The 20,166-nt window shown below is 43.8% G+C and overlaps 1 protein-coding gene across 1 annotated transcript in view; it reads left to right on the top strand.

Moving 5' to 3' along the window:
* si:ch211-207d6.2 (sickle tail protein homolog) overlaps nt 1-20,166 on the top strand; it is a 110,123-nt gene that overhangs the window by 25,804 nt on the left and 64,153 nt on the right. The window contains exons 2-3 of the mRNA XM_037787735.1: nt 2,938-3,251; nt 19,848-20,046. Of these exons, the coding sequence (XP_037643663.1) occupies nt 2,938-3,251; nt 19,848-20,046 (513 nt within the window). The remainder of the gene's footprint in view (nt 1-2,937; nt 3,252-19,847; nt 20,047-20,166) is intronic.

Raw genomic sequence — 20,166 nt, 5'->3', positions numbered from 1 at the left:
GTGTGTGAGGCAGCGGTATGGAGATAGTCTCTGTGTGTGTGCATGTGTGTGGCGGTAAATGAAAACCCACAGAGAATTATCACAAACTCTGCAGTTCCTCTCATATCTGTGGGGCTTTAGCCTCTTTTAGCAAAAACCCACTGTGGAACAGAAACGTATGTCGGTCAGTGTGTCAGTCTGTATAGTCTGTATTAACAATGAAGTGGCTAACTGCTAGCAGCTGTTAACATTAAGTGGCTAACTGCTAGCAGCTGTTAACATTTAGTGGCTAATTGCTAGCAGCTGTTAACATTAAGTGGCTAACTGCTAGCAGCTGTTAACATTAAGTGGCTAACTGCTAGCAGCTGTTAACATTAAGTGGCTAACTGCTAGCAGCTGTTAACATTAAGTGGCCAACTGCTATATATAGCAGCTGTTAACATTTAGTGGCTAATTGCTAGCAGCTGTTAACATTTAGGGGCTAACTGCTAGCAGCTGTTAACATTAAGTGGCTAACCGCTAGCAGCTGTTAACATTAAGTGGCCAACTGCTATATATAGCAGCTGTTAACATTTAGTGGCTAATTGCTAGCAGCTGTTAACATTTAGGGGCTAATTGCTAGCAGCTGTTAACATTAAGTGGCTAACCGCTAGCAGCTGTTAACATTAAGTAGCTAACTGCTAGCAGCTGTTAACATTAAGTGGCTAACTGCTACAGCAGTTAGCCACTTAATGTTAACAACTGCTATATATAGCAGCTGTTAACATTTAGTGGCTAATTGCTAGCAGCTGTTAACATTTAGTGGCTAACTGCTAGCAGCTGTTAACATTAAGTGGCTAACCGCTAGCAGCTGTTAACATTTAGTGGCTAACTGCTAGCAGCTGTTAACATTTAGTGGCTAACTGCTAGCAGCTGTTAACATTAAGTGGCTAACTAACTTCTAGCAGCTGTTAACATTAAAGGGCCTGTTTGTAACTTTTTAAGCGTATAAATGTAGCGGGTCGCCACACATGCGCGCTCGCATATGCGCGTTCGCGTGTGGCCGCTGCCTCTCCTCCTCTGCCTGCCTGCCTTCACTCAGAGAGCGCGCGCGTTCTCAGCTCGCTCCACCTCTAGACGTGAACGCGCGCTCACTACACACTGCAGAAGAGTTAGTTTAGCTCTGAGAATATCTAGTGAATGTACAGTGGACGTTTGTGCAGAAATAAATGCTGCAGCTCCTCCAGACAAACAGAGGTTTCCCGTGTCTTGTGAAGTGACGGAGCTCCTCAGCTAGTAACGTTATCGTCTCGTTACCGACCGGGTGCCGGTGTCTCCCTGCTCTCTCCGGCTGCGGGCGGAGAGAGCAGGGAGACACGCTGCAGAGCCCCGCTGCATCAGCCTGCGCTGAGGCAGTAAAAGCCTAAAAAAAAGCCAACACTAAGATCAGATGTTGAGTTAGATCTGATCTTAGTGTTGGCTTTTTTTTTTAGGATCAGCAGTGATTCATGGAGAGACCTTCGTCTGGTCAGCTAACATTACTGCCAAGCAGCTGAAATATAGAGTGATATTGTGGTTTTAGCTGACGTGTGTCGCCTCACTGTTTTGAGCGATGCTCGTTCAGGTATATTTAGAGCGAGCAAGCGCGAGCTCGACGCTGACTTTCGTTGATTTCACGGCCACAGGTGTCGCTGTTAAGAAGCATTTCTGAAAGTTACAAATAGTCCCTTTAAGTGATTTGGAACGTTAATGGATAATCCCATTGATCTGGTTCCTGACTTGTTCCTCACCTCGAGTGTGATCAAATATGGAAACCCCATGATAACAGTATTATTCAGGCTTCAGATACTAGCCCATGTGAACTCTTGTAATTCCCTGTTCCCACTATATTTCAGTGACAATCCCTCTCCAGCTCTGTGTATATCTGAAGTTCAATGAATGCTGTGTTGTACTGTATCTTATTTTGAGCTTCCATGAATCTGATGTTCTCATCATTTGCAGAGCTGCATATTGTTCCTCCTTTATTACAGCACTTATCCACACACTGATGCATATCAACATCACAGCAACTGATCCATACAAAAATAGGCTAAAAGCAGCATATTGTTTGGATTCAAATTGAGAAGCTTTGAGGGAAGCTCGGAGAGAAGCTCTGAGAGAAGCTCTGACGGAAGCTCTGAGAGAAGCTCTGAGGGAAACTCTGAGAGAAGCTCAGAGAGAAGCTCTGAGGGAAGCTCGGAGAGAAGCTCTGAGAGAAGCTCTGACGGAAGCTCTGAGAGAAGCTCTGAGAGAAGCTCTGACGGAAGCTCTGAGAGAAGCTCTGAGAGAAACTCTAAGAGAAGCTCTGACGGAAGCTCTGAGAGAAGCTCGGAGAGAAGCTCTGAGAGAAGCTCTGACGGAAGCTCTGAGAGAAGCTCAGAGAGAAGCTCTGAGGGAAGCTCGGAGAGAAGCTCTGAGAGAATCTCTGAGAAGCTCTGAGAGAAGCTCTGAGAGAAGCTCTGAGAGAATCTCTGAGAAGCTCGGAGAGAAGCTCTGAGAGAAGCTCTGAGAGAAGCTCTGAGGGAAGCTCTGAGGGAAACTCGGAGAGAAGCTCAGAGAGAAGCTCTGAAGGAAGCTCGGAGAGAAGTTCAGAGGAACTACATTTTCAACTAAACGTTGTACTGTTTAAGAGGAAAGTACAGAATCAGAGGCTGCCTTATGGGTTTACTTCACAGAATCAGATCCCTCCAGAGATTAATTGTGAAGTGAAACTGAGTGAGCTTGAACAATGTATACATATGGTCAATATTTCAACTTATTCAGTTTTGTCAAGTCAGGGAGAAAAGGGAAGACACACAGTTGCAACCTGTGACAAGTGTGTATAGCCATGAATTTCATCTCTTTAGTTTTTTCTGTCCTTTCTTTTCTTTCGTCTATTCTTTTTTCTCTCTATCTCATCTTGTTTCCTCACTCCTTTCCTGTCTCATCCATCCCACTCAGATCCAGGAAACTCCCTGTCCAGAGTACCATCTTCTTCTACTGCTGTGGACAGCAGCACTGAGCGTCTGTCCAACAGCAGTGTGCTCTCTAAGCCGGACTTCTTCTCCTCCTGTGGTCCAGCTCCACGCTCTCCCAGCACCTTACCTCGAAGCTACATCACTGCTGTTTGTGCCACCAGCAGGGACGGCCAGCTGGACAGCCTGGTGCTGCAGCACTCTGAGAGGAAGAAGGAGGCCTTCCTGGACCACCTGAGGCAGAAGTATCCTCACCATGCTGCCATTATCATGGGACACCAGGAGCGCATGAGGGAACAGGTGAGATCTTTATTTTTTTTAACATCTGATTCAAACCTTTAAAGGTTTGTAAGAATCAGAAATTGGTTGTAACAGCGACACTTGTTGCCGCAATGTCAACAACAGTCAGCGTCCTGTTGCTCGCGCTCGCCCATTGGCACGCGCTACCTGAATGTGAGCGAGCATCCGACAAAACAGTGAGGCGACACACGTCATTAAAAGCACAATATCACTTTATCACTATTTCAGCTGCTTGGCAGTAATGTTAGCTGACCGGACGAAGGTCTCTCCATGAATCAATGCTGATCCTAGTGTTGGCTTTCCCTGCCTCAGCCTCCCGACCGCGGACGGAGGGAACAGGGGAGACGCCGGAGTTTTGGTCGGAGACGATAACGTTTCTCTCTGCGGAGCCCCGTCACTTCACAAGACACGGGAAACCTCTGTTGGTCTGGAGGAGCTGCAGCAGTTATTTCTGCACAAACGTCCACTGAACATTCACTAGATATTCTCAGAGCTAAACTAACTCTTCTGCAGTGTGGAGTGAGCAGCATGCACGTGAGAGGTGGAGAGAGAGAGAGAGAGAGAGAGAGAGAGAGAGAGAGAACGAGCGCGGTGTGTGAGTGAAGGCAGGCAGAGGAGCAGAGTACAGCAGAGACTCCGGTCCTGGAGACCAAAGCTACGGTCTCCCCCGCGTCCTCCGACCGCGGCCAACACTGTTTAACAGACGGGCTTCACTAGATACAACTTAATGGTTTTGGTGCTTCCGTGTAGTTTGTGTTGGAGTCTGAGTCTGAACAGCGTAGCCACACGCGAGCGCGCATGAGACACCGACCAGCAATGATTTATATGTGTAAAAAGTTACAAACAGTCCCTTTTACACTGCAATAGTAAAGAGAATCCTCTATTGCATTATTATATTTTGTCCTCTGACTCATCATGGAGAAAAGTGAATACCGTCCCTTCTAATGAAAGTTGTTCACTGTAGCGGGGCAGTTAAGCATAACAATTCTGCATATTGCAATAAAAGCAACACATTTGGCACAGATGTAGATTTATATGTTATGAAAACATATAGATATCGGGGCGCTGCAAATTTGGCCCCTGAGGGCCTGGCGGTTGCAGAAAACTGATTTTATGACTCTTGATGATTTCCCAGATGTGTTCAAGCTGATTAGATCAGATATCAGAAGATCACAGACAAGTTTTTTTAAGGGTACTTTTTAAAAGCTTTTAACCTGAGAAAAACACAAAAACGGAGCATGAAGGTCACTTCAGGGTCAAACTCCAACCCCTTGCCTTCATGATAGAATGACGACCTACACCTTTAGAACGGCAAGATCTTCAGCTTTCCATCTGTGTGTTTATCTTTTCATTAGCAGTACAATCGACAGCGATATGGCTGGATAAAGGTCTGGGTCACCAGTAACCTTTAATCCCAGTTAAAGTGATGCTGAACTTTTTTGTACCAGTTTAAACCAAACTTCTAACATAAATGGAGTGACTGGTTAACTGGTGAAGACACATGGCTAATGTGTTAAATGACATGCTGCCACTACAGAAACTATTTAGGTATACAGGCAACAAAACTACTTCATTAGGTTTAGGGACGAACAGGTCATGGTTTGGGTTCAAATAAGTAACGTTACGTTTACGTTTGTAAACTGGACAGAATGGAAAGGTCTCAACGAGTCCTGAGAGGGACAGAGATGCAACCACAAAACCCAAATATTACTACCATTATTTAAACTTAAATAAAGTATTAAACAAGCATTTACACTGAAGACAGCAGGCTTCACACCGTCTTCCAGGACCAGGACCAGGACCAGGACCAGGACCGTGCTAACGGCTGCAGTATGGATGGGACAAAAGTCCACAAACAAACAGGAGGGAAGTCACAAATGTCACTTTGTCCACAAACTGACGGGAGACGCGTCATTAATGTGCAAAAGTCATTTCACGTGTACAAATGGATTCACAAATACATATGTAGGCTATCACGTTACATGCAAACCTCTAACATTTTTAAAATGTCTTTACAGACTAAGTTATGCATATTTGCAAATCGCCCCATGTATTTTTTGTAGATTTTACTTTAATACAAATACAAAATACATATTTGTCGATTGTCTTCTGTGGATTACAACTATTCAAGTCCTATAAAGTGGGTGGAGCTGTGAGCTGTGCTGACTCACAGGGACTGGTGTGCCAGTCAGACTGGTAAAGCCAGCATTATTTACTGAGGTGGAGTCATGTTGTTACAGCGCAGCAGCGACAGGTGGAGAGGGGCGGTGACAGAGAGGTAGAGAGGGAGAGAGAGGCGGTAACAGAGAGGTGGAGAGGTAGAGAGGTGGAGAGAGGCGGAGACAGAGAGGTGGAGAGGTAGAGAGGTGAAGAGAGGCAGTGACACAGAGGTGGAGAGAGGCGGTGACAGAGAGGTAGAGGTTGAGAGGTAGAGAGGTGGAGAGGTGGGGTTTACTGCACCTGACTGTCTGAGTCTGACACAAATATCCTGCTGACAGAAACTAAAAAGACGGACAGAGACGAGACGAAGAGAAAGACATTTAAAGTGCCGTGAAGAGCTGAGAGTTCAGTTAGAAGAGACTATCACTCTGCAGCCCGCCTCCAGGTAAGCTCCACACACCCAGAGTCTGCTTAGATAGTAGTCACAGAGAGAGAGTACGTGTGTGTGTGTGTGTGGCTGTTCAGTGTCTGTTCAGCAGCAGAGATGCAGCCTCCCGCTCTGCGTTGCGTTGATTAGTGACGACTAAGCACAACATCCACAATGACAGCAGGAAGGATGAACTGAGCGCTACAGTCTACTCTTCCGTTCGGCGTTGGTCTTATACACCAAACGAGTTATTTTAATGAAAAGTCGACCTGAGTTAGCACCGTTGTTGAGAGTGGTGGTGAAGTGTGAGCTCAAAGATGATGTTGAACCCTCTTAATTATGCTGCAGAATCAGAATGTTTCCCACAGCGAGGCGACGTTAAGATGTCCTGAGAGTCTCCGTCACACCTGTGAGGTTTGTGCACATGTGGGCACAAGTGTATGGCAAGAATAATAATAATAATAATAATAATAATAATAAAAAGGATAATCAAGAGAAACATGGATCTATAATTACATTTGAGATTTCTCAAAATGCATTCAGATGAGTCATAATAATTACAGTGTGGCCAACCAATTACAGTCTGCAGTAGCAGTCTGACTAGTTGGGACACACTCTTAGATCTCCAGATAGCAGCTTGTTTTTATCGTTAGAGGAGACGTTTGGATTCTTAGTTACAGTAGGTGTGGGTAATATGATATACTATTATATGACATGAATATAGAAACAATTATCATCAAAATATTTCAGTAAACATTCATCAATATTTATTGAAATATTGACGATCACATGAAAACCTCTTAATTCATGTTCATCAAATTGATTCAAACAGTTCTAATGTGTTGCATTTTCAAGTTAAAGCTCCCATTTCACTGAGATCAAACTTGTTGTCCAGAGGGAAATAAAATGCTGTAATGGTAAACGGAGAATAGGGTAAAACCAGGGTCTGTTGCAAAGCAGAGGCATTGATTTAAAGCTGAAGTAGGCGAGATTGGAGCAAATATGATTAAAAAAAGTTATTTTTATAAAACGGTCACTATATCGTTACGGTAGTGCAGTCCTCCGGTGTCCTCCGGTGCTCCTAACGGCATCTGCAAGATTTCACAGACCAGAGGAAAACAAGCAGTCAGAGCTGATCTGAGGTCTGCCGTCCAGCTGCCGTCTATGAGAGCCAGCTGTCAATCACTCGCAAACTCTGATCAAACGGTCAAACTAGGCAGCGCTGATCAAATATGAATCAATATTCTGTTACGTTAATGCCTATTTCTCTCCTCACATGTCCTCAGAATCATCTTGTAGTGTACTGTTTAGCTGTAAAATTAGAAAGTTTGTGACGCCGCCGCCACTGTGAAATCTGGTGAAGGAACGCCAAATTCCGGTCACATGACCGGAGCACAGCCAATAGGAACGCTCTCTCTCTGAAATGACCTGTGATTGGTCAAAGTCTCCCGTCACGGGCTAGATGTTCTAAAGCCTGTAAACAGAGCCATGAGGAGGAGCAGAAGTCTAGTTTTCTCTCAGAACACTTGAATTACAATATGCTGAAAGGTTATTATTATGAAAAATATACTGCCTACTGAAGCTTCTTTAGATGGCATACCATTAGTGCACCACACACACACACACACACACAGTTCTTCCTTCCACTGAACCAATGAGAGTTAGCGGTGAGCTGCAGGTGTCTTCCCTCTTCTGTGGGAACTCAGCGTGACACACCTTAAAGGAAAGTCCTCTTCTTCTCTTCCTTGCTGAGGCTCTAGCTTCATATTTAACATGACAGTTATGAAAGTGGTATCATTTTTCTCATTGAACTCCCAGCAAAAAAATAGTGAATAAGCATATTTTCAGAAATGTCAAACTATTGTTTTTAATAACTGAAAAATGTGAGCCTTTGATCATTTTAAATTGACAGTTAGTATGGCCTATATAGCAATCTTCCATCAAGCAATCCAGATCAGCAAATGATCCATTATGACAAATATTCACAGATTTTTACTTGTCCTCATTTCATTATTTGGAATTCAAATACTTCCGTTCCCTAATTGCTAATTTTGATCTTATAGTAAGCCAGGTCCAGACAGTTTGGTACGGGACTGTCCAGAGATGTGTGTTGGAGAGATTTAGATCACCAAAGATTACACATAAGACTGCTAAATCAACAAATCATAGTCATTTGTTAAATCTGACTCTGCAAGAGATGTAGTCTTTGAAAAGACGTGTCAATAATAATCATCAGCAGCCTCCTTAAGAACAACAATCTCTGGTTTTGCCTCGAGGTGTGTTGGAATCCAAAATTAAAGTTATTATCCAAGATGTTCACCTTAACCTACTGTATAGCCCATAGCCTACTTCTACTGCTGAACTGTAGTGACAGGACATAATCTTCTCCCGCTGGGCTATGACTCATGTTTAGTGACAGCACTTAACCATCATCAGTCCTTCTCTTCAGTGAAGTAATCTGGCTCGCCAACTTCCCTCTGGTCTGTAATCAGCGGCCCTCTAAACCTACGTTGTCTCTTTAAGGTGGGAACTGTGTGTGTGTGTCACAAACACATACTGTAGCTGGGTTTTGTAGGGTTGCACAACTAGAAGTGTGTGTGAGTTTCATGCTTTGGATTTGAGTGCTTCAGGCAGTCCACAGTTGTTTTCCTGTCTGCAGTCAGCTTGCAGACCGATTCATTTTAAACACAGAGTAGTGGCTCCAGTGATGATCTGTCTGAGGTGACATGTCATTCCATCCGCCTCCACCATGTGGAAGCTCCTACCTCACCACAGGTACATAATAATGTCAGCATTAATCGTATGAAGTCATTTTAAGAATGTGTGTGTGTGTATGTGTGTGGTTAGGTGGGTCAGGCACATTTCTGCACACTGCAAAACAAGACTCGGTCAAAACCGAGTATATGTCTGGACCGTATATGGTCAGTATGTGAATTTGTGGCTAAATTGTTCCACCAATAGTCAGTGGTCATGTGTATAATGTTTTGTGAACAGTTTTTTTCCACTTATATCTTAATGTTTGATTGAAAGACAACTTATAATTAAGCAAATGGTATTCAGTAATAGTAAATGGTAACATTTACTAGTCAGTATATTATACATTTAATACAAGGTGAAAAGGTATTAGCATGACATACAGTATGCAAGGTTAAAAGTATTTCAGCTTTTTATTACAGCATGTGTATCAGAAGCATTCATCATATAAGTGGTGTGTAACTATATAAATTTATATACTTCGCGAAAGTTTATGTCATCACTGACGTTGTTGCTGCCGTATTTATTCCTAGATGGAGTGTTAATGGAGCAGCTACAATGTTAGCATAGCCTGGCACTGATCCATCAGAACTTCATTCAGAAAACAAGCATTTTAAAAGTTGTTTGCTTGTCGTCTTGTGGACAGACTTGACAAAGCATGAATTCGGTCTTTTTACTAATCAGCATCATTATGTAGTTATTTGGGCATCACTTTAGATCTGTTTACAACAACGTCTCTGCTGTATTTATCAAAGCCTAGATAACGTTATGTTGAGTGTTGATGGAGTAGCTACAATGTTAGCATAACCCGGTATTGATCAATCAGAACTCCGTTCAGAAAACAAGCTTTTTAAAAGTTGTTTGCTTGTTGTGTTGCGGACAGACCTGACAAAAACGTTTGCGTTTATAGGGCTGGCCCTCTGCGGTATAGCCAAAAAGATGAGTAAGGACTGAAGGAGCTTCATTTAGTCATTCATTAGCTTGGTCACAACCTCATTCTCTGCAGCTTTCAAAACTTCTGTGTTTACACCTATTAAGTACTACTTCAAAGTGATTATGCAGACTAAAAACCTCTTTTGAGTGTGCTGTTTACGTACACTATTGTCCGTCTGTGCACAGTTCCTGCTACAGAATGGAAAAGTACAATTATTATATAGTTAGACAGTTAGTACACACTTTTTACTCAGAGTAGAAAGGAATACATGGGTATATGGATGGATGGTGATGCCATGTCTATTCTTCCTTTACTTGGTTGGGTTGTCTGTACTGTACATCTGTCTGTCCTACACTACTGTGGCTGAACACATCCTAACTGACTGAAGCTGCTGCTGAGCTGCTTTCATCCCACAACCTACAGTGTTACTCTGGTTGGCAGAGCTTGAGGTGAAAGTTGTGCTTTGGAATCACTTTCTGCAGGAGAAATATTCCCTATGGAAATGAAGGTTACGATATTGTAACCCTAGTTCTATAAGCACAGGCGGATCCCTCTACTGGACTCTATGGGTAATACTCTCCTCTAATCACACGTACGCATTTGCCCACTGATATTTGCATAAACGTAGCCGCCCAATCAGGACGTACCTAATGAATACGTGCGTCACCACAGTATATAAGGCGGTGTCCAGCGCTTCTTTGCATCCCACACGCTCTTCACTGAGTGTTGCCGGAGCAGCAGGGCCTCCGTGGTAGAGGGCGCCGCCTGTGCTTATAGAACTAGGGTTACAATATCGTAACCTTTGTTCTAACTCACACAGGCTCCGCCCTCTACTGGACTCTAATGGTACTGTGGGTGGAGCTTGGTGGATGTACGCCCTGCCGTGTCACCATATCGAACATAACCACACTGATCCAGACCGGCTAAGGATGAGTCACCGTAGCCGACCTACTTCTTTATAACCTAGGCCACCTCAGCGGAGAAGAAGGGGGCCCTAGCCACCTCAGATAGTACACAACTGATCTGGGTAAAGCCATGGTCTAACCCTGCACAACACATTCCCAAGGTCATCAAGGATCACAGGAACATGTAGGCGTATCACGCCCAGAGGAAGGTCATGTGCAACGCAACTGACACACACAACTTACCCCACTGAACAAGACCGCCAACACCGCAACGCTGCATGCATGTAAAGTGTGTGTGGACCACAGTGGGAGGGTCTTTTCCTGCCTGCCTACAGGCCTGGAAGATGCACTCACAAAGCCAGCCCTCCAGGCGTTTCTTGGAAAGGGCTTTTCCGGCCACACCATCACTGAAGGACATGTTCAGTGCACCTGATGGGGGTCATGCATTCAACATAACATGCCAACGCACGAATAGGGCATAGCAGATACGACTTTTCCTCCCTGTCTCCTGCATGGAGAACCTTCAGAGACAACAGGTGCTCTGAGGCCCACAACCACAGGTTCTCCACGGTCCCCCACAGAGCAGTGAACCGAACTCGGCCCTGTCTGTTGATGTACGCCACCGTGGTGCGGATGTCGGTCCTCACCAACACACGCTTCCCCCGTACCAGGGGCCTGAAGTGTTGGAGGACCAGGAACACTGCCTGCAGTTCAAGGAGGTTGATGTGTCCGCTTTCCGTCGAAGTCCACACTCCACCAACTGCTCTTCCTAGACAAGTCCCTCCCCAACCCGTCAGGGACGCATCCATGAACACTGTGACATAGGAGGTCCCTCGTCCCAGCGGTGTTCCCTTCAACAGGTGTTGTGGGGACCCACAGTAGCGTAGATCGTCCTCTACCGAGGGGGAATGGTAACCAAGTATTGCTCATGCTTCTTAGCATCCAAGCAAAGGCTGGCAAACCACCTCTGCAGGCGTCGCATGTGCAACAGCCCCAGTGGCACCACCGGGTGAGCAGCTGCCAGCATGACGTTCACCTTAACAGCCCACCTTAAGTGAGTCTGAGCTGTTGTCGTTGCTAACTTCGGGGCTAACCACCTTCACTTAAATCAGCAGGTGGCAGGCAAGACACAGGAACTTGGCTTGGGTCTTGAGGAGTTTTAGCATTTATTCACCAACAGCCTGAACTGTACACACACTGCAGTGCTACGTTCACAGCTGTAACTTTACTGATAACTTCATACTCAACGTAGGGACACACTCTCCCTCTCTCTCTCAAACGCACACTCCCTGTCGGGCTTACAATACGCTGGCAGAAACCCATCTTGTTTCGTCACCGAAAAACACATTAATTTTCTAGTAAACAACCACAATGTGCACCATGTGGTTACACACACGGTTGCCCTCTCTCTATCTCAACCGCGTATCAAACACGGTATTAATGATAATTCAGTTTGAATAGTAATACTAACTGCCGCAAATTGTACTGTGGTTTATTGTGAAACCAGTAACCGTTACATCCTTACTTCCACAGTCCACTAATTTTCAGCACAACTACATTCAATAAGAGGTTCCCTGAGATGTGAGGTCAGGTGACGCTGTGCACTTATAGCGTCAAATCATAACAGAAGTTATCTCGAGACGCTTTTTATATAGAGCAGGTCTAGACTGTACTCTATAGTACTCTATATATTCCCTTTCTTAAACATAAAGCGTTTAAAGTCATTGTGAGAATCTGCTTGAATGACAAGTCCATTATACAGTCTCTCTGTTCTCCGTTGCTGGAACTAGCGAACATAATTTGTTAATGGGTTGTTCCAGTGTATTTGTTTCCACGAGGACTGATTGTACCAATCCTCTTGCCCCAGGTCGGGTTGCAAGGACTCCTGCAGCCAACCAAGATCTGCAGGGAGCGTTAGAGTCTGCTATCCTTACGATGTCTCCTTCCACAATATTTCTCCTGTCGCTGTTCTATTTTTGTCTTTGTTGCAATGGGAAGTACTCCCTTACCCACGGTGTCCAGAACAAATCTGAGATATATTATATTTGTTTCCATCTGCATCTTGCATATAGATCTTCCTGTTTGAATAGACCTGGTGGCAGGTTGGGTTCAGTCATGAGTTGTAGAAGATGGTTAGGTGTAAGTCACTCAATGTCATTCAGATCGTCTGAAACTGTAGTTAATGGATGACTATTGAGTATGGCCTCTATGTGCTGGCTGTATTGATGGTCGATGAAAGCTTCCAGGTCTGCTATATCCTCCAGTGTGTGGGAGTTACGTTCTGGTTTACGGTTTACGGAGTGGGAAATAGAGTATCGTAGGTTGTAATGAAGAAGAAGCGTCCAAAGTAGTGAAAAAGACAGTGTATCTGTTGTTGTTGTTAGCGACTGCGCACCGTCATGTTGAATCTCACCTCCTAGCGTGACGTCTCCCGAGACTCCTACAGCATGCTCTCACTCCTACCATCGCTATTTAAAAGGCCGATTCAGCAAATTGGAGAAGCAGAGTTTTTCTGCTGAGGAAACGGATGTGCTCGTGCAAGAATTTAATACGCAGGTCTATAAAGAGGTTAAAGCAATATAACTATACTTATTCTCACAACTAAACAAGGTGTTCACTGAACAAAACTGACCTGCACAATGACACATGAGGGCAGATATACTGTATATAGGGGCTTGGCCAAACCAAATAGCACACAAGGGGGTAACTAAGATGGGCTCTATTACTAAATACAAAGCAGAACTAACTAAACCCAAATTCCCCCCCATGACATGGCAGCACTTGGTTTGGCCCAACGAGCTGGCTCCGGGATCCAAGGTTGCGTTCGAATAGTCCTTTTTGCTTAGGAAGGTTCCTAACTGAGTGAAATGACCCGGAAGTACCTCAGTAGCAGCCATGATAAGAGCCGTTCGAATTCACCAAAAGTTAAGGAAAGGAGCTTCAATGCTTCCTTTATTAACTCCTTTAGCATAGGATACACTGGACCATCCTTTACCAAAGGAAACGAGAGAATAACATCCCACAATTCCTTGCAGCATGTAAAGCGACGCACCATTCAGCCGTTCATAATAAAAAATTATATGCTTATCTTGCATATTACTTTCATACGCTCATACACTAATTGGGATTCATGTTTAATACTAGTGGACAGTGACAACCATTTCGTTTCACTTTATTTTTAATTAATTATTTATTTCGAACATGTAATAAATACCTCAGTAAAAAACAAAACAAGAATAACTGATAAAATGAACAGTAAACAACCAATTAACAAATAATCAACATAAATTCATATTACGAATATTTCGAAAAGAAGTTGGAAGAAGTCCAGCCTACACTTACAGTATATGGTCCAACCCCTTCTCCATAACTCGAACAATTAACTCATATTTATCATATATTCCTGTTTATTTCAATCCAAACCTTGGTAATGAAGTGATGATTTTCCACGTTAGGTCAGATGATGAGATTATATGATGAGAGTGTTCCAGCAGCAGGAGGAGGAGGAGCTGTGGTATCTGTCTTTCACACACTGCAGTTGAAGGAGTCTGTCACTGAAAGACCTATTTAATAACGCACGGGGAGAAGCAGCGCCTTTTGTAGTCCATCTTCAGAACATTGTAATTTCACCACGGCAGACTGACGTCACTAACATCCGCCGCCGTCGCATCATAATGACGGAGCCTAGTGAAAGAGCAGTCGGATTCTCCTAACACCGCTGTTGTCTTTTCCTAACTCCTTTTTAATTCTCCTTCTCATCTTTCCTTGACCTCATGACGTTTTCCACTGAGGTCAAGGAAAAGTGGTTAGGAAAAGACGTTAGGACGTAATTATTTGACTATTCGAACGCAGCCCAAGAGTCCTCAGCCTTCAGCCATGCCCCTATCTCCACCAGGAAGACAGCTACCCCCCAACAGCTAACTCAATACAAAGAAACAAATGATTCATATAACAAATAATAAGATGTTTAACCTCACAGAGTGAGGTTAAACGCAAATAAACAAATCAATATGTGATGTTAACTATGTGATGTTAATTGCTAGGTTTAGTTGGCTGCAAATGAAATGAACCTGTGTAGGTAGTAAACTAATGAGATGAGAGAGTGTGAACTGGAATGATATTACCCTGCGTGGCTGTGACCATCATAGGCGCTCAGATGGGAGCAAGTGCATTTGCTTCTCACACAACGTGAACGCTAGGCGGTCTGAAACTAACAGGTGCGCTATGCTGTGCGCCGCTTTGCGTCGGGTGTCAGATAGAACGCAATATCTTTTACCTGCCAGTCATGAAAACGAGTAAATATAAACTGTATCTCTATATTTCACTCTCCTTTCGTCTTCACCTGTCGTCTGTTCTCTACTGTATGTCACCAGCCTCTGCCACCAATACTTTGGTTTTAACAGAACTTCAGCTTGGTTTCAAACAGGAATGTCAAAAATTAAAGGGACTGTTTGTAACTTCTTACACGTATAAATCATTGCAGGTCGGTGTCTCATGCGCACTCGCGTGTGGCTACGCTGTTCAGACTCAGACTCCAACACAAACTACAGTGAAGCACCAAAACCTCTTGGTTGTATCTAGTGAAGCTCGTCTGTTAAACAGTGTTGGCCGCGGTCGGAGGACGCGGGGGAGACCGTAGCTTTGGTCTCCAGGACCGGAGTCTCTGCTGTACTCTGCTCCTCTGCTTGCCTGCCTTCACTCACACACCGCGCTCGTTCTCGCTCTTTTGCTCCACCTCACGTGCATGCGCGCACACTACACACTGCAGAAGAGTTAGTTTAGCTCTGAGAATATCTTGTGAATGTACAGTGGACGTTTGTGCAGAAATAACTGCTGCTGCTCCTCCAGACCAACAGAGGTTTCCCATGTCTTGTGAAGTGACGGGGCTCCGCAGAGAGAAACATTATCGTCTGATCGGTTAAACGGTTAAAAGAAATATTACAGATTAATAAAAAGCTGAGCAAAACTCAGAAGAGTGGCTCGTCACTTAAAGGAGAACTCTGAACTCTGCATGACCTACACAGTACCTGCACAAGCCCCGCCCCACACCCACCCTGCGTCTCACTGTCAGTTTAGACATATCGTGATTCTCAGACCACCACTCCTCCTTCACGTCCCCTTAGCTGATTTCATTCTGGGTGACCACTATGTTTCCATTCCAATGAGGGCTGGACTGGCCATCTGGCATACTGGGCGTTTTCCCGGGCGTTTTTTTTGGGCCCATAAAACAGGTAAATCTGCCCATTTCTTTTCCTTAATTTTTCACTGGGCTGGCCCAATTGCTCTGTGCCGGGCGGCCACAGTGGGAAAGAGAGGGAGAGAGATGAGGGAGGGAGTGTAGAGTTAGCGGTAAGCAGTTCTGGGCTGCCTGGCTCAACATGTCATGAGAGATGAGCAGTGCTCGAAGTGGACCGCTACGTAGCGGTACGCAGTATTTTACTCATTTTCCTCCTTGGTGTACCGTGATGATTTTTTCAGGCGTACCGGAGCTTCTCACAAGCTGCCGGATCTCCTCTGCCCTCTCCATATCAGGTTCACTGGGAGATTCATAATGGTAATACATAACGGCGCAGAGCCAGCGGGTTTGCGCCTCGTGGGTTCCCGTAGTGAACGGGAGCACCGCGCTATTAATCTCTGCATGAGTTGAAGCCTGGCTGTTCACATCAGAAGAGCATTTATCTGTTTCTTCTGATCCTCTGCTGTTTACTATCCATCTCTCTCTGTGTGTCTGTCTGTCTGCTTATGTCTGTATGCCAGGGGCGGGGCCAAAGTGGGGGCTGGCACTGGCCCCCCCATCAGAGTCTGAATGTGATAGGTCCGATAAGACTCAACAAACATTAATGATGATCTAATGTATTACTGATATACTGTATGAGACCCATCTGAAGCTCACAACATGTTTTAATAAGGAATTCAGCATCATTGATATTGTGACTTAATGCAGGGTAATCACTCATGGCTTTATCCCTCCCAGACGTATCCCAGTATCTGTCAGATGGGCAAAACAGCATACTTGCCAAGCCTCCCGATTTTCCCAGGAGACTCTCGTTTTTCATCGCCCTCTCCCGGTTTCCTCTCTGGGTCACAATTTGTATTTCTCCCAATGTGTATCAAATTTACTTTTTTTAACCTGTTTCTGGCACTGTAGGGCATGTATAATCCTAAAAAAGAGACAGCAGGGGCAAAAATAATAATTATAACTGATGATTATTAGTTTATGCTAGATATTCACATGCAAAGTTTATGCCAGAGGGACGAATTATTCAGTCTTCTTTCATGAGATTTAAAGGTAAAATTAGAAGTTTAACATTAAAGTGCTGTTGCAGTGTACTTATTATTTTGTTATTTTCACTGTTTTAAAGTCACCAGAATTCAGGAAACAAAGTCTCTGAAACTCACACTTTTCGTGGGGAGGACTCCCAGACCCCTCGCTTTGGTTTTGAAATCCTCACTAATCTTTAGGTCTCAAGGTTGGCAAGTATGAGAGAGCCTTCAACAAAATGTGGTACACACAGCACAAATGGCCGGTGATAGGGCCAGTCTGGGCCAAAATGTCAGGGCCGATTTTTTGTCCCAGTCCAGTCCTGATTCCAATATCCACTATGGTGTGTGTCAATAACAGCTTCATTCATCAGAAGTTAGCATCTTTACAGATTCATGACACTAATTGTCAGCAGAATAACTGGAATAGTGAGTGATGACTGCGGGAGCCGACCCAGACGGATGAGGATCTCTCCTGGTGTGTTGCAGAGTGCTGTAGATCAGTGGGCTGTTATTCAGAGCATTATTCAGCCCAGTGTGGCTTACCTTGTCATTACAGTGTAGTGACTCAGTGGTTATGTGTGTGCATACAAGTGTGTCTCTGTATGTGTGTTTGTGTTAACATTTGTGCACATGACAGGTTGCAAACATCAGTTAAGCCAAGAGGAAGTCCACATCAGACCAATCACCTCTGATCAACTCACTGCTTTACACGCACGCATGCACGCACGCACGCACGCACGCACGCACGCACGCACGCACGCACGCACGCACGCACACACACACACACACACACACACACACACACACACGTTTGTACTTGTGTGGACCCTCTTTGACATAAAGCACTCCTCCCTAACCTCAACCATTACAGCTACATGCCTAACACACGTCTTACCCTCAAAGAAGAAGTCCTGTTTATGTCAACACAAGATAACACTCTACTCATGGCTCAGTATTACAACTCAGAGACTCTTACTTCTCTTTTGTGGATTCAAGATGTTTATTGTCACTCACTCCGGTTATACAAGTACAATCAGGTGAAAACACTTTCACTGGGAGGCTCCATTAGAGAAAAACAGTAAATATGAAAAGACATATATTATAATATAATATAATATAAGCAGAGATATATCTTTAATTCTTTAATTCTATTTTTATTGTATTTTTCATTTCTTTTATCTAGTTTAAAGTAGTAGTTGGTATGTATATAGAGATTTTGTAAGTACGTATTAATAATAATACGTGTTTTTTGTACTTGTCTCGTATCGTTTGTGTGAGTGATGCCTGTTTTTGTGAAGTATGTAAATTGCGGGATCAATAAAGTCTATCTATCTATCTATCTATCTATCTTGAATCTATCTATCTATCTATCTATCTATCTATAAGTTAATGTTATATAATAAAATAACAGAATATAAGCAATAAGCAATACAAAAATATCAATTTAAGAAAATTAAGAAATAGTGAATAGGCTATAAGATGATTGCATTTGACTGGTGGAGAGTAATTAAATACATTTACTCAAGTACTTTACTTGAATATTTCCATTTTGTGCAACTTTACACTTCTTTTTTCAAACTTTATTTTTCCCTTTTTTCGAGGTTGTTTTCATATATGCAATTTACAGTTCGTAATTACAACAATTTTTACACCAATTTTTTAAGTAGACGAGCTTAGAGACGAACACAATAAGTGGACTAGGGAAAACAACTTCAGCATTCAAATTTAAATAAAATTAAGAAAATAAAAAACTTATAATAATAATAATAACAACAACAACAACACTAATAATAATAATAATAATAATTATTATTATTATTATTATTATTATCATAAAAAATATAATAATAATAATAATAATAATAAAAACATTCTCTAAAATACTAGGATTTGAACCTCCTTTTTAATGTTTTAAGATATCTGGGGCCCATGGTGTGGTTGTTGTGGTACATCTGTGGAAAGCATACATTCTGTAGCAAATATGTACTCCTACTTTGAGCGTACACAAACAATTACCAGATGTGCTGCGAGATGTCTGGTTAAATGGAAAGTCTGCTGTGTTTTTATAAGAAGGCATTATATCCCTCATCGAAACACATCAGGATACGTTCTGCAATGTCACTGACAACACACGCCTCCTTTGGGAGCATTTTGTAACCGTAGCACCAGTACCACATAACCAGCTCAGTCCTTATCGTCCCAGCTGGCAGTGCTGCGGCTCAGCCGAAGCCAAGCTAACACTGTTGGACCCCAGCATCCCAGCTCGCTATACTCAGGGGCTGATGTCGTTTTTCTGCTTAAGAAAAATGTTTTTTTTTGTCATTAGTGTTTGATTTCCTCAGTGGTGGACTCTGTAGCACTTCTTATTTCCTTTGAAAACTTCATCATATTCTTCTCAAAGGAGCGCGTTATGTTATGTGCCTTCTCTTTGTTGTAATAGTCTGCTGATGTTAACTGTTATGTCAAACTCAACAATTTACATAAAAGCCCCCCCCGCAGTTCACACATTTATTGTGAAGTAGCAGCAGGAAGTAGTCCTGGCATTTATTTAAGGATGTACTGTATATTATCAAAGTGGTTTTGACTGACTGAACAACATCTGGCTGTGGTGGAGTGAACTGCTCTGAGGTGAAGAGAAGGAAGAGCCACATTATCTCTGTGGTTCTTATTAGAGCTGGTTACTTGGCTGCCACAGTGAGCGAGACACAAACAGACAATACTGGCAAGCATTGTGGATGTTACAGACATGTGAGTGCTGGCTGGGATCAATACATAGAAATACAGATGGAAACCCATGAAGATATCCTCTGTAGAGTACAGTAAAGACACAGAGTAGTGGACAGTAAAGACACGCAGTAGAGTACAGTAAAGACACGCAGTAGAGGACAGTAAAGACACGCAGTAGAGGACAGTAGATTTCCTCTGATGCCTGAAAGCAGTGGAAGAAGAACCTGTGAAAGTGTTTGTGTCCTTGTAACGACTGCATAGTGTCCTTCTAAAGAAGCTGCCCCCCCCCCCACCCCCACCCCCCCTCATTCAAGCTGACTGTCCTGTTCTGAATGTCCATGCCACTCTTCTCCCTGCAGGACTACAATCCCAGATACTCTTAGTCTCATTCAGTCTGCTCATGTCTTCTTTTTCCTTCCATCCAGGCGTGGAGTCCCCGGCCCTCTGAAAGCCCCCCCTGTGTAGGTGTGCTGGGCTTGGTGGAGCAGCAGGACCCGCTGGCTTCAGAGACCATGTCTGATGGAGAGGTGCTGCCCCCCACAGTCCCCTTTACAAGGGGCTGCAAAGCCAGATCAAGTCTACCTGTGGGCCGGTCAAGTGGTCAGACAAGAGAGAGGCTGCCTGGTAGGTAGACGCACACTCACACACACACACACACACACACACACACACACACACACACACACACACATACACACACAAATCCAAGGACCAACCCCAGACTATTAGTTTGCTGTTACTGTT

The sequence above is a fragment of the Sebastes umbrosus genome, chromosome 12, assembly GCF_015220745.1.
Source record: "Sebastes umbrosus isolate fSebUmb1 chromosome 12, fSebUmb1.pri, whole genome shotgun sequence".
In the NCBI taxonomy this organism is placed as follows: Eukaryota; Metazoa; Chordata; class Actinopteri; order Perciformes; family Sebastidae; genus Sebastes; species Sebastes umbrosus.
Note: the sequence above shows the minus strand (reverse complement) of the source record. Positions and strands in the feature narration are given on the sequence as shown.